General features: G+C 32.2%; 2 protein-coding genes across 2 annotated transcripts; one reads left to right on the forward strand and one right to left on the reverse strand.

Annotated features, from left to right (window-relative positions):
• Positions 1-3,025: 3,025 nt before the first annotated feature.
• Positions 3,026-3,913, forward strand: GLRG_02992 (uncharacterized protein; the record flags this gene model as incomplete). Its single annotated transcript, XM_008093677.1, has 1 exon — positions 3,026-3,913. One exon carries the CDS (start codon positions 3,026-3,028, stop codon positions 3,911-3,913), a length of 888 nt encoding a protein of 295 aa, XP_008091868.1.
• Positions 3,914-12,873: 8,960 nt separating this feature from the next.
• GLRG_02993 (uncharacterized protein) lies at positions 12,874-13,798 on the reverse strand (the record flags this gene model as incomplete). Its single annotated transcript, XM_008093678.1, has 2 exons — positions 12,874-13,190; positions 13,246-13,798. 2 exons carry the CDS (start codon positions 13,796-13,798, stop codon positions 12,874-12,876), a joined length of 870 nt encoding a protein of 289 aa, XP_008091869.1.
• Between the last annotated feature and the right edge of the window lie 2,183 nt (positions 13,799-15,981).

Raw genomic sequence — 15,981 nt, forward strand, 5'->3', positions numbered from 1 at the left:
ACATGAGGCTGAGAAACCATCATCTCATACTACGAATCCTGTCGCGGGGCCGGGTTTACGTTATTACATCCTGCCTTGTAGATCTTTACCATTATGATCCTTTTTTGCTTGTCAAACTAGGTATCGACCCATATATTCCCAGTTTCTGCCTAGGCGTCTCAGCCTCAACATATCAATCTCAAGAAATATACGGAGGTGCGTGTCAAAAGTAGTGATCCATAGTGCCAAGGCCCACCCCCTGTCAAGTAATAGGGGTGATTACAGAGGTGCCCTCTATAGATAGTTACTACTACTGTTTTATATTACAGTCTACTAAGTTATTTAGTCGCTCTTACTGTTATTAAATTACAAATAGATTACTATTAGAGGAGGGAAGGGTGATTAGTCTGGACTCAGGAAGTTACGCGTGACCGATCAGAAGAACTAAACACTAATCGCAGGCAGAGGATATAAGCCCTCAAGCAATAGATCAGAGATAGACATGTACAGAGTACGTTTACATATTTATTCTTAGACCTACCTTTGCCTGATTAAACTAAGGCCTTTCTATGGTGAAATCCCGTCGGAATAGGGAAAACCCCCTGTTTCTTGGTTGGGAAATCCCGGGCCCATCCTGGCCATATGATTGATGGAATCACCCGTAAAGTTGGGCTGTTTCACCGCCCATTCCCCGACGATTCGCCGTGGGGCAACCGTGTATTTGCCAGTTAATTCACGTGTAATCCCGCCACATTTAAAAAGTTGTTGTTGTTATTAATAGTTGTTATTAAGTAATAATTATAGTAAAGTAACTCTTATAAGGGTATAAAGAGAAAGAAATAATCTTATTACTTTAATTAGTTAGATAATTATAAAGTAGGTCTAGATAGGGTAGTAGGCCTTAGTACTACTATAGTATTAGGCTAAACTTTAACCTGCTTGTTAGGTAAATATAGCTATACTTTTTAATTATCTTAGTAACAGTACTTTAAGCTTCTTATATACACCTATTATAATTCTAGCTAGTAAGAGTGTCTTATACGTAGGTTATAACTCTACGCTACTTACTAAGGAGTTTATACTGATTTATTATATATAGTATAGATTACTACTTTTAATATATAATAGTACTAAACTAAAGTTAAATACCCTGGTTAGGTAACTAACGTCTACCCCCCTGCTGCAGAACTTTACTTTTAGTAAATATTCCCCCTCTATTATGATGTCAGTTATAGGGGGTAACATTATAGGGGTATTTTACTTACCCCTGTCACCCTGTACACCTCTATATTTAGCTAGTCTCTAAACATACCTAACTTTAATAAAGTATATTAAGACCTATAACAAATAAGAATTAGGTACTAGAATATAAAAGTAGGCCTATAATTATAAACTATAATTATAGCCTATATTACCTTATAATATACCCCCTTAGATCTACTACTATATATTATAGCTAGTCTAGTACTCTTTAAACCTTCTAATTAGGTATATCTTACTAAAATTTAGGTAGTAAATCTTCTCCTATAGGTATATATAGTCTGTCTAGAGGACTTAGTAGGAATTAAACCTATAGGGTAATAGTGTCTTTTAATACCTTATAGTATACTTAAACTATTTAGGTATAAAGTTAAGGTTAAGTAGAGCTAGGCTTATTAGTATAATAAATAAGAATAAGACACTAGAACACAAAAGTAGACCTATAATTACTATACTATAATTATAGCCTATATCACCTTGTGATATGTTGTCAAAACAACGCTGTTAATTACAGGCAGTAATTAACGCCTAATATATCCTGTAACACACCCCTTACATTCGTACTATTCCTAGGGCAGATCTGTAACTCTTACTAATGTTAGACCTTTTAATTGGTAGCGGTTATTCTGCGGGTGCCCTTCTCGTATTATGCGGGTGTCTAACCGTATACGGCAGCCACCCCACCCACCACCACGGCTGTGGTCTGTAACCCATGCAAAATACGCGGTATTCATCGCAAATCCAACAACTGGCAGCACAACAACGGCCCATACTGCCTCCACTGCAGCAGCCCTTCACCGGGCACTATGGGTATGGGCGTGGAGTGGAGGATCAATTGGGAGCGCCGGATCAATACGGGCCGTGCATAGTCACGTGATATAATGAAGTTTCAATTGATCCATTGCTTGTGGTTGTTGGCGATAATCGCCTTTGCCTCAAATCGTTCAAATCCGAGGTCTTTTCGATTTTACGTAACTATTGTGGGACCGCTGTGAATTCGATGGTTTGATTGGCTAGGTTAGTTGGAGTGTTGCTGTGCGCGAAATTTTGGTTGAGCTGACATAATGACCTTCTAGATACGGTTAGACACCCGCATAAAACCAGAAGGGCACCCGCAAAATAACCGCTACCTTTTAATTAGGTACATCTTGCTAAAGTCTAAGTGGTTTAATCTAACCTATAACGTAGAAAACGTACGATGGTATCCGGCCGAAGTTTATGACCCCTGTTAGGTAACTAACGCTCACCCCCCTACTACAGTACTTCATGATATCAGCTGTGGGGGGTAATATCATAGGGGTCATTAACTTGCCCCTGCCACCCTGTAAGTAGGGTCTTAATAGGAATTAAACCTACAAGGTCTATAACGCTTAGACGTAATACTGCGCTTATACTATTAAGGTATAACAGCAGTAGATGTCCTGGGCTTATAACTTTCGCAAAAACGACGCCGTAAATTACGGGCAGTAATTAACGCCTAATATGTCCTGTGACAAGACCCTAAGCTTATTTAGAGTCGTCATTGTAGAATAGATATATGCCTTCTTGGGCTAGAGTGTCTTATTCAATTGAAGGATGCCTATCAGTAATGACGTCAGAGATGACAATGTACTTAATATACTTGGGGCACTGAACCAGACACATACAAGTAAATTTAGAACCAACATACAACATCAACATCACAGAATCATTCATATTGAGTTGATTACTGCGTTAAGCAAATCAGAATAAACAAAATACCGTATCCTGAACTACCATCGGCGATCCAAGGCTATTGAAAACCATCATGTCCGACGATTGGTTTTCGTCCAAACTCGCACCGGATGGTGACGTGGACGATGGTTGTCACCCTCAAGAGGCACAGGCGATGAAAGACTACCTCCACGAGAAGATGACTGCAGCCGAAGCCGCCCAAGCCATCACCCGCCCGGTCGCCACTGCAGACAACCCCAGAGAGGACCTCGCCCGCCTCTGGGGATTCCTGATGGATTCTCTCTTGGAACTACCGCAAGAACACATCGAATCGTTGTTAGAACTGCTCAAGGCAATCGAGAACCTTGCAGAGCCTGACTTCACAACTGTGGACGAAAGCAAGCGAACCTCAGAGAAGTTGTGGAGTGGTCTCCCGGGGTTCGGTCACTTGTGGGCCGATTCATATCAATCTGGAAGCTGGAGAAGGGCTGCGGCGGCGGCTACTGGCCCGGAGCGTGACGCGCTACGAGACATCCATGTCCGGAAGGCGGAGGTTGAGGCACGCCTAGTCGCAGCTGGCGTTGGTGGCATTCCGATTGACTGGGGATACGAGGTCGTCGTGGACGCCCTGGAGAGCAGCAACGCGCTGCTTGATTTTGAGGTTCCAGCTGCGGCGAAGTGGCTTATATTCTGCGGAGGGCGATTCCGACAGGGAGCAGAGGATGGTGAGGAGAGCTGGGCATTGAAGTCGCATGTGACAACGTCGTCCACGACCCCTTCGCGGGATCTCTGCAAGGCGTTTTCGAACCAGGCGCTGAGTCTGGAACGTTGGTTATTGTGGGAAGAGCGTCTGAGGGAGTTGCAAGGGAATCTGGGAGTTGTTAGGGAAGCGGCGACAACGGCTCTTGATGCCATGAGGAAAGCAGTCCATGCGCCATTGTTAACAAGAGAGATAGTTATAAATAATAGTTGGGCACGGTGAAGAGATAATGATGACAATGATATGATTTAAACGCCTAACAGGTCTAATCTATATAGTACAAGGCGCCTGCTACTAATTTATTATTTCTACTAAGACCCTAAGTCTTCCTTACTAGGGGAGGTCTTAAGTAAAATAATATCTCTACTAAATAGTATAAATCTACTATTATAAGCCTAAAATTTAGTGTTTTTTTCTAAAGATATATTTAAAGTTATAAGTACTAGGTAATAACTATATAAAGAAGTTATTTTTTTTAGAAAAAAAAAAGAAAATAATAAGTATTTTAGGTTATAAAAGTAAGTTATTATAGCTAGTTTCTAGACAGTAAGGTTTCTACTAATATATTACAGCTAGTTTCTAGACAGTAAGGTTTCTACTAATAGTAAGCAGAGGTTAGTACCTAGTTAACAGTATTCCTCTTCTTTATTATCTTTATTAATTACCTAGTAATTAGTTAAGGCTTAGGGTTATAAGGCAGCTTATATAGCTTTTTATTAATTAAATTACTAAGGTTAAATACTAAAAGCTATTTAGAGAATATATTATAAGTTAATTACTAAAAAGCTATAGAAGTCTGTCCTTAAGTACGTCCTAGTCTATCCTATATATAAGTCCTAATTCCTTTAGTATGCCTAGGAGTAACGCCTATCTGTTAGTCCTTTACTATAAAGCGCTATTAACTAGTTAGTCCTTTACCTAAAGCGCTTATTATTTATTACTTTTTTATTATTATTATATAACTTATACTATAGTTCTTTTATTCTAGGGAGTTATCTATTTATTCCTAGTTTTCTTATTTATATAAATACTATTACTGCCTATTATCTGCCTGTTAGGTAAGGTAATATAGCCTATAGCTTATTAGGTTATAATATTAGGTCTTCCCTCTAAAGGTCTTACCTATAAGACCTATATAAGTAGGTTATAACTCCTAGGTTAAGGAGTTATTAATTATACTTTCTTATTTTATTATAATACTAACACTATATTAGGTTATATAAGGAAATTAAATTTAAAATTAAAAAAGTCTAAAGTTAAAGACTATAAGCACCTTACCTTTCTTAAGTTTATTAATAGTTACTTTATTTTAGCTAATATACTATATAGTTATTACTTTTATTTAAAAAAGCTTTATTACTTTAGTAAAGGTTCTTTTTATTATTATACTTATATAAAGGTAAAGAAGTTATATAATAGTATATTAGTAGTGTCTACTTATAAGTCTTTTTTTATAAGGAGTATATTAGTTTTTTACTAATCTTAATATAGTTTAAAAGTTAAATATATAAGATAAAAAGTAAAATAAAAAAGAAGAAGAGGCTAGTAAGATATTACAGCTAGAGGGGTTATATAGGGGATATATAAATAAGAATAAGGTTAGAGCGTAGTTTAGTAGCTAGTGTATACTACGCCTTAGTAGTAAGTACGCTATAGCTATAGTAGTTAGTACACTACGCCTTAGTAGCTAAGGCCTTAAGCCTTAGTAGTTAGTGCACCTATACCTTAGTAGCTAGTAAACCTTATAGTACTAAAGGACTTACTAAAGGGTAAGGAATAAGAACCCCTAGTTATAAGAACTATTTAGTAACTTATAAATAAAATAAATAGCTATATAATAGCTAGTAGGACTACTAGCCCCTTAAGGTAAATTCTTTTTTTTACTTTTAAATTCTTATAATAAGAGATATAGTTATATATCTAACTAATATAGTATTACTACTATAATACTATTTAAAGGTTACTTTTACTTTTTCTAAAGATAGAAGTATAATATCTTAAACCTTTTTTTCTTTACTAGACCTTAGCCTAGCTTTTCCCCCTTATTACTTTATTTTAGGCTTAGTTATATATTAGCTAATACTACCCCTAAACTTCTTTATACTTTCCCTTTATTACTAAGATAGCCTAATTTACTAGTAAAAGTAGCCCTTTAGTATTTAATACTAAAATAATAACCTTTACTTAAAACCTTACCTCTAATTAATAAAGCACCCTCTTTTTAAATAATAAAGCTAAAGACTTATAGGAATTTAACTTTATACTTTACTTTTAAGAATTAAGCCTTAAATAATTCCTTATTAATACTAACTAAACTACTTATAGTTAATACCTATAGTGCTATATTAATAGCCTGCTTATACCTATTTAGGTTACTAACTAGGCTTTATTTAGTAGTAAAAAAAAAAGTTTACTAAAAAAGTATTTAAGGCCTTATATAAAGAAAATCTAACTAATTTATATAGTTAGGTATACTACTAACTTACTTTATATTATACTTAGTAAAACTTAAAGCTTAAATTAAGCTTTATTATAAGCTATTATATTAATAATTTTAAATAACTTTATATTTATATATAAGATATCCTTATAGTCTAAAAAAAGTAATAAGATATAGTTAACACCTTAAAGTAAAAGCTTTATAAAGCCTATATTACTAATTTTACTTTAATAAATTAAATTAAGGTTTTTAAGAATTATAGCACCTTTAGTAAGACTAATAGCTTTATAAATAAGGTCCTTAAATAATAAATTACTTACTTAGAAACTTAGTTCTTATAAGAAAACTCTCTTATCTTCTTATTAGCTAGTAAGAATACTTACTATTATAAAAGTAAAGCTAAACTACTAAAGATTTTTATTTTTACTAAGATTAAAAATAGTAAAAATAAAAAAAATCTAAAGTTTAACTATTAGATATTATATATTACTTATTACCTAAAGAATTACTTTTAGTAAAGTTAGGACTATTACTTTAAGTATATTTATAGCTATATTAGTAAAGACGCTATAAACCTAGTGTTTCTTTTAATTAGTAAAGTAAACCTTACTATTACTACTACTAAGGATATTATTATAGAACTTATATTTATATATACTAGCCTTACTAAGGTAAATAAAGCTAAAAGTAAACTTAATACCCTTATAGTGTCTTCTAAGAATATTTACTAAAAGAGATCTAAATTTATTAAATACGCCTAGGTCTTTAGTCTCCTCTAGTTATAGTAAAAGTAACACTTTTATAATAAACTCCTTATTACTTTTTATAATAACCTTATTTAATAGTATATAGACGCCTAGATTAATTTTTAGTAGTAAACTAAATATACTATTAAGATTACCTATACTATAAAGCCTCTAGCTACTACTACTACTTACTAGTTTAGTAAGGCCTATAGGTCTACTACTAGTTATATTACTAACACCTTAGTATTACTTAGTACTTTAAACACTATTAAGTCTACCCTTATTAGTAAATAAACTAATAACTAAGATAAGATCCTTACTACTTTATACTAATACCTTTATAAATCTAATACTTACTTTAGATATAAAGCTACTAACTATATAGCCTATAACTACTTTTATAAGCTTAAGACCTCTATTAATAAGATTAATCTATAGTAATATATAGAGGACGTTACTAAGGCTAAAGATAAAAAGGAGCTAAAAAATTAGGTTCCCTAGTAAATTCTAACTTCTTACTAAAAACTAGTATAAAGGATAATTTAAGGTTATTTATATATTTAATTAATCTATAAAATCTTATTAAAGGTAACCCCCTAAAGATAAAGTTAACTATAGCTTTTAATAGATATAGTATTTAACTTTAAGTACTTCTTAATATAGAAGTAAATAGCTATACCTTTATAAGTAACTAAGTAACCTCCTTAATAAAAAGATTCTATAATACCCCTTACTAAACTCTACTTAAACTAATACTAGCTATAAGGTTTAATAGAAAATAATTAAATAATATTTAGTATACTTAGATAATAAACATATATATTAACTATTAAGTAATTTAATAAACCTTACTATTATAACTTAATACTAGTTATTATAATTTAATCTTTAGTTATATTTAGTTTACTTACTATAAGGTAAACCTAAATATATACTATAAGTAGCTAGTCTAGCTAACTAAGTCCTTATAATAGCCTTATCCTCTAATAATTATTAAAAAGATAAAGGACTTATATACCCCTAAGACTATTAACGTTTAGCACTAAATTAATACTAAACGTTAATAAGAGGTCTTTAAGGTTAATAACTAATAATACTAGTAAAAGATAAAAAAGTAAAGACCTTAATAAATTCTTTAATATACTTATAAAGAAGATTTAAAAAAGAACCTCTATAAGATAAGTAAGGCGCTTAATAGTTCTCTTTTACTTATATATACTACTAAATAGCCTTATTATAAGGCTAGATCTATATAGTTAGTAACGCTATAGAAGTATAACTATTTTATATTTATTAATATAGTATTTATTAAGATAAACCTAAAGAAATAAGATATTAAGCTTAGTTTTATCTCCTTTTATAAGCTAGATTAAATAATTACCTAAAAGAAAAAGGAGCTAGCTAATAACCCCTTATAAGCTAATAACTAGGCTATATATAATTTAGTTAAAACTAACTTTTTTATTTTACTTTATACTTATAAGGATATTTTTAGTAAAGTAATAAGTAACTAGCTTACCTCTTATTACTTTTATAACTATAAAATTAAGCTTATAAAAGGAGAGAAAAAAAAGCTTACTTATTACTTATTATATAAATAATCCTTAGAGGAACTAAAAGCTATAAGAGAGTACCTTTTAGAGAACTTATAAAAAGGTTAGCTTAAGCTAAAAAATACGCCTTAAGCTACTCTTATACTATTTATTTAAAGATATAATAGTAGTTTATAATTTAATATAGATTTTTAGAAACTTAATAAACTTATAAAAAAAGACTACTATTTTCTTTTATTAATTAATAAAACTTTATTATATATTAAGTAAGTAAAAATTTTTATAAAGATTAATATTTACTAAGCCTTTAATAAAATCTAGATATACCTTAACTTTAAAGATTTAATAACCTTTTATACTTACTATAGTATATATAAGTATAAGGTATTACTATTTAGCTTATATAATAGCCTAGCTACTTTTTAGTAGTATATAAATAATATCTTAATAAATTATCTTAATAACTTTTATACTACTTCCTTAAATAATATCTTAATTTTCTCTAAAGACTTCTTATAGTATTAAGAGTATATTAAAAAAATCTTTACTTAGCTTTATAAAGCTAGGCTATAAGTAGATATTAAAAAGTATAAATTTAAAGTAATTACTACTAAGTATCTTAGGTTTATTATCTTTATTAATAGTATTTATCTTAACCTTAAGAAGATTACTATAATTAAAAATTAAAAGCCTTTAATAACTATTAAGAGAGTCTAATTCTTCTTAAGGTTTTATAATTTTTACTATTAGTTTATTACTAAGTATAGTTATATAGCTTACCTCTTAACCTAACTTACTACTAAGGACTACTTATTTTTATAAACTAATAACTATAAAAAGGCTTTTACCTCCCTAAAGAAGTCTCTTACTACTACCTTAGTGCTTTATTATTTTAAGCCTAAACTTCTAACCTATATTAAGACTAATACTTTAGACTTTATATATACTAGTATAATACTTTAATAGTAAGAGGATAGTATTTAGTACTTAGTTACTTTTTACTTTAAGACTATAAGTAGTATAAAAATAAACTATACTATTTATTATAAAAAACTTTTTATTATTATTTTTATACTATAAAAATAATAAGCTAAGCTTACTAGTTACTAATAGTGTTTTAAAGTTATTACTAACTATTAGCTACTTTTATATTTTATAATAAAACACTTACTAAATAGTTATTAAGCCTAATAGTTAGAATTAATAGTAGACTTTAATTTTTAAATTAGCTATTAACTTAGAAAAAAAACGTCTTAGTAGACGCCCTCTTTAGAAAAAAAAAGATTTTACTATATAAAGAGCTTTAAAAAAAGCTAGTTATATATAAGTACTCTTACTCCTTTTAGTACTTACACTAGAAATTACTATATAGTTATAGTAGTTATTAAAGACTATTACTATAACTAAGGGAACTACCTCTAAAGTAATTATAGTAAGTATACTAATACCTAAAGATAACCTCTAAGGGTACCTACTAGTAAAATAAATCTTATAACTAAATTAAGAGGCTACTACGTCCTCCTTATTAGCTTCTTAAGATCTAGCCTAATAAAAGTAAAAATAATAAAAACTAACTAATAATAGCCTATTAACTATAGACAGGCGCCTAGTAGTACTTTTTAAAGATAACTTATATACTTATATAATCTAGAAAGCTTATAACTAAAAGTTACTTATATACTTTAAAAAGAATAAAATAAGTAAGATTATTAAAAAATAATATTACTAGCTAAAGATAACTATAGATATTAAGTAATATATATATAACTACTATATATATTACTATATATATAACCTATATAATAAGCCCTTAAGAGAACTAAGGCTATTACTTATTTTATACTACCTATAGTAATATATTACTATAGATTTTATAGCCTACCTAAAAGATAAAAAAAGATATAATAATATATAAGTTATAGTAAACTACTTAAGAAAGTAAGTAGTATTAATATATTATTATAAGACTACTATAGTAAAGGATATATCTTACTTTTTTTATAAACGCTTACTACTTTTTTTTAGTTTTCTAAAGATAATTACCTCTAACTATAGCCTTTAATTTATTTCTAAATTTTAAAATAAGCTAATAAAAATTTATAGTATTAAGATTTAACTTTTTACTACTAACTACTTATAGATAAATAGTTAAATAAAAATCTTTAACTAGTATATCCTCTAATAGCTATACTTATTAGTAAACTACTACTAAGATAACTAAAGTAAAATACTCCTTATAGTAAATTTTACTTATACTATACTTTTTAGTAAAAGCACTAGCTTATTACTATTTAAAGTTAAATTTAGCTATATACTATAACTTAGTTTTAACTAAGACTATAAAATAGTAAAGTTTAATAGTACTTAAGAAAAAATTAACTAGATTAAGACCTAAAAGATAGCTAAATATATTTATAAGTACTAAAAAATTACTTAAGGGAATATAAAAATTACTTAAAAACACTAATAATAATATATAAATAAATATTAAAAGCTAAATAATATTTAAGTAAAAGATAATATTTTTATTAATACTTCTTACTAAAAAAAAATAACCTTAATAAGCTTTAAAACCCTTAGTTAGGTCTTTAGCCTATAATTAGTATAAGCTTAAGTAATACTTAGTAAGTTTAGCTTCTTAAAGGTATTAATACTTACTTAGTATTTTATTTTAGTAAGCTCTAAAAGGCCTTAGTAGACCTACTTTTAGGCTAACACTAAGACCTCTTACTACTAACTATAGCTAGAAATAAAAAACTAAAATATAAAGTAATATACTTATTATAGTCTAAAATTAACTATAAAAAACTATAATACTATATAAATTAAGTTAGTTATAATAAAAACTTTACTTAGTATAATACTAAAAGCTTTTACTATTTACTAATAGTATTAAAAAAGTTTTATAAGAAACACCTTAATACTAATAGCCTACTTTAAAACTTATACTTATAGCTTAAAAATATAGCTATAAACACTAAGTTACTAGTATAGCCTTATAATAACACCCTAAAGAACTTAAAAAAATATTAATTAAAAGGTTTATTAAAAGCCTAAGTAGTGTCTAAGTAACTATATATATTTACTATAGGTATAATACTAGCTTACTATACTAATTAGCCTCTCCTTTTTATAGACCTACTAATACTTTTTAGGCTTTTACCTTATTTTACTAAGTTTTAGTCTAAAAAAATATTTCTTAAAAAGAAATTTATATAAAAAAATAAAAAAATTAACTTATAGCTACTAAAACCTTATCTAATTTTATATACTTTAAGAACTTAAGCCTAAATATATATTATAAATAATATAGCTCTTAAAAAGAGAGGTAATATTATAGCTAGAGAGGTTATATAAAGGATATATAAATAAAAATAAGGTTATAGTATAGTTTAGTAGCTAGTATATACTACACCTTAGTAATAAGTATACTATAGCTATAGTAGTTAGTATATTACGCCTTAGTAGCTAAGGCCCTAAGCCTTAAGTAGTTAGTATACTTATACCCTAGTAGCTAGTAAACCCTATAGCACTAAAGAACTTACTAAAGGGTAAGAAATAAGAACCCCTAGTTATAAGGACTATTAGGTAACTTATAAATAGAATAGATAGCTATATAATAGCTAGTAGGACTACTAGCCCCTTAGTATAGATTCCTTTCTTTTTTACTTTTAAATTCTTATAATAGGAAATATAGTTATATATTTAACTAGCGTAGTATTACTACTATAATAATTATAATAATTTAGCTATAAAGCGTAATATAATAATATCTAGAAATAATAAGCTACTTTTAACTATATAAATTACCTTTATAGTAAGACTACTTTATAATAATATTATATATTTATTACTAATTAGCCCTTTCTAAGAGGTAAACATATAGATTATTATTTTCTCTTGTTTTACTAAGAAATACAACCGTACAAAAGAGTACACAGGTCACCTGTTTTATTACTGCAATTAAATAGTTACACACTTATAAGGGCAATTAATATCTAACTCACCCCCTCAAGGGCTTACAAAGCTTATAGGCCTTAGACACGTTATGTTATGTGAGGTAGAAACCCTAGATTCCTAGGTAAAGACCCTCTATTATGTGTGTCGCGACCGTGCATCGAACTCAGTCAATTGAGATTGACTGGGAGCTGGGCTCATAACCACTAAGAAATGCGACCGTACAAAAGAGTACGCAGGTCACCTGTTTTGTTACTGCAATTGAATGGTTACACACTTATAAGGGCAATTGATATCTAACTGTTTTAAGTAGAGAAATCTATTTAAGAAATAACTGGCGTATTTGCGGCCAATTGCCCCACATTGATCTGGGCACGTGCGACCATTTTGCCCACTTTGACAAATTCACTGCTTGTTCCCTGAGCTTGCCGCGCACGCACCGCGCGTTCCTAATGTATTTCCGCTATATTTGACATAGGCCTACCCCTAAACATTAAGTAGTTTCTTAACCTTTGCAAGCAATGGTGAATGGTACTGGGTGAAATAGTTTATCACAAGCTGTCGATTTTGTAAAGACAACCTTGTTCGCATGTTAAGTAGATCGCCATAATGGGTTTCTACTAAGTAACTCAAGTCCTTAATATCCTGGTCGTGCTTCTTCCGCTTGTTCGAAGCTAAGCCAAAGACCTTTGATATAAAAAGGGGGCTAATCTGTATCACAGGGACTGAAAGCGCCGCACCCTTGTCTATCATGGAGGTAAAGTGGGTAATACTAGCCAGGTCTTTTACCGAGTTTTTCTGACCTGGAAATGACATTAGACCCCTTTATTCTGCTAACAAGAGACCTAAAAGACTTACCAGCTATAATCATATCGACATCATAGTATCGATCTTGGTTTTTAAAATAAACCTGCAGATGTGCATTGTCCGGCCACCAATCTGCTCCAGGGATAATGAATCGTTTATCGGCCTCGAGGAGCTTTCTTAGCTCGGGCATAGTAGTTTGAACCACAATGTCAATGTCAGGCGTAGTACGCTGAGATTCTCCGTAAAGGATCAGAGCCCAGCCACCAGATATAACCCAAGGGACGTGGTTCTTGCCAAAAAGCTCCTTAAGTGCGGTTGTGGTATCTTTAAGGCCAGCAGTACTGACGTCGGTAAGTGACGTTTTGTAAAGCCAAGATTGTTCCTCCCTTGTGAAGTGGCCGTCTGCTATAGCTCGAGTAACTGCGTAACGCTTTTTCAACGGTGGGAGTACAGTGGTCTCGGTGTAATAGCTTTCGGTATGCCGGTCAGGAACAGGCTCAGGGGTGCTATTGATGCCGAGATTCGGAACATGACTGCTGTGATGCCCAGAAGGGAAGGCAAGGGATGAAGTGGCTAATAGCCACAGCAAAAGAAACATCCGCATAGTAAACAAAGTAAGAATAGCAACGTTCCTCAACGATAGAGTTAGGATTCTGCACGCCCAAAGACAGGAATGATGTACTAATGCCACAAAAGGACCTAGTATAGAAACAAATGCTCTGTTGTCGTTAGGAATACCTAATCATGAGAGATGTCCACCACAATAAATACTTAAACTATTAAATAAGAGACTACATCGTAAATATCAGCCCTATGCGTAATATAGATCACTACGGATATGTCCGACGCATACAAAGTGAAGTTGAGTCAGTTAATGGAATTTTGTCACAGGCTGTGGATTCACATACTGGTCCAAATAGTGCGTTAATTCTTCTACTATAGTATACTATCCTGCCGCACCTCGTGCTCATAAAGATTGCCCCGCTGCTGGCCCGCTATAAAGTTAATTATAGCTTCTAAGACTGCCTGGGTAACTCCCCCACCCTATATCCGAACCACCCCCACATCCGAACCACCATCATCACCACCATCGCCACCACTATCACCACTTATTTCACCATCTCTGCCGCCCACCCATATGCAACTTTCGGCCTCGCTGGGCAATTCGGATGCCCTGGATTCATCCAGACTATCTATATTGCCGGCATCCGGACTCTGCGCCCGGATTATATCCTCTATAGTGGCAAAGGTGCTGTTAGGCGATAGGCGGACCTTTTTCCTCTTATGTAACCATATATTATCTAACTAGGCCTATAATAAGTTAACTTACCTCTCTAGAAGGGCTGCTCTAGATACCTGCTTATTATATCCCTTTTACACCTTTCTAGATAGGTAACAGATAGTATAGGTATCTAACCTATCCTTACCTAGCTAGGTTAACTAGTGTAATTAATGCTGTAGATCAGCAGATTGATAGGGGGTTAACCATAGGATAATAGATTTGGCTTTATCCCACTATTAGCTACTAGACTACTGGCTGGCCTGGCTGGCCTGGCTGGCCTGCTAGGCCTTAGTGACTAGTAGGTTAGATAGAGGGTGCCTTCTAGATACTAGCTATAACCTAGCAGCCCTCTAGCCACTCTTAATGTTAATATCTGTAATAGATACCTTGCGGGCCTTAAAATAACACTCTAGAAATGCCCTTTTGCCAGCAACAGTTAAATCTGTTACCCAGTCATCTAGATATCTAACCCTCTAGCAATAGGCCTGCTTTAATAGGCCAAAGACAGCCACATCTAGAGGCTAGAGGACAGCAGAGGTGTATAGCAGTAGAAATAACAGATAGATATAATGCTGCTAGCATTTCTATATAAAGTTAATAGTTATATAGCTATAATACCTATTAAGAACTAGTAGTCTGGCCTCCTCTAGCTAGGTAGGCCTAGTACGTAGGATAAAGACCTCCTCTAGCTATTTAAGGGCAGTATTATTAGTCGTCTAGCTATTATCTGTTACTATAAATCGCTAAGCCCTATATCTAGATAGGTTAGATAGGTTAGATGTAAACCACTAGGCCTAGAGCGACTTACCCTTATATATAAGTAAGGGGGGCAAGGAGCTCCTAGCAGCAGACACACACTTAATAATAGATACCTATGCCCAGGATCCTAGCTGCTTTTTCTAGATATATCGTGATGTTACAGAGCCTAACACTAGCCCATTAACTCCCTTGCCCTCCATAATGCCAGTCTTATCCATATTCCATCTGTTAGATAGATAGATGCCCTAGATAGCAGGGATACTACTAAGGCAATGGAAGAAATCCTAGATAACCTCAGGGGAATAGGCTACCTATCGCCAGGCATTAATTGCTCTAGATCAGAGGGTTCTAATAGATGGATTTCGCCACATGAATCAGGCCATCCATTTCCTCCCTATGGGAGGATGCCCATCACCCATCATACGCTCTGCCAGGCCCTTCACTTGTTAATGGGTGATCTGCCTGCCAAGGGAAGCTTAGAGGGATATATAGGCAGCCAGATTATCCTCCTAGGCCTAGGATAAGTGCTGCCTATCTTTAAAGGCAGCATTCCTGCTTTGCCTGCCGAAGTATCAATGCCAAAGTGTTGCATATGGTATACCCTATCTGTGAGCAGTAGCCCGGAGGCTATACTGCCCAGACTGCACATCTAGGAGGGCCCATTAGAGCTCATCTTCGGAATATTGCTTCATAATAGGTTAAAGAAGGTATCCTGAAAAAATGGCGTTATTTGGCGATAAATGGCA

This window comes from Colletotrichum graminicola (assembly GCF_000149035.1).
Source record: "Colletotrichum graminicola M1.001 genomic scaffold supercont1.9, whole genome shotgun sequence".
NCBI lineage: Eukaryota > Fungi > Ascomycota > Sordariomycetes > Glomerellales > Glomerellaceae > Colletotrichum > Colletotrichum graminicola.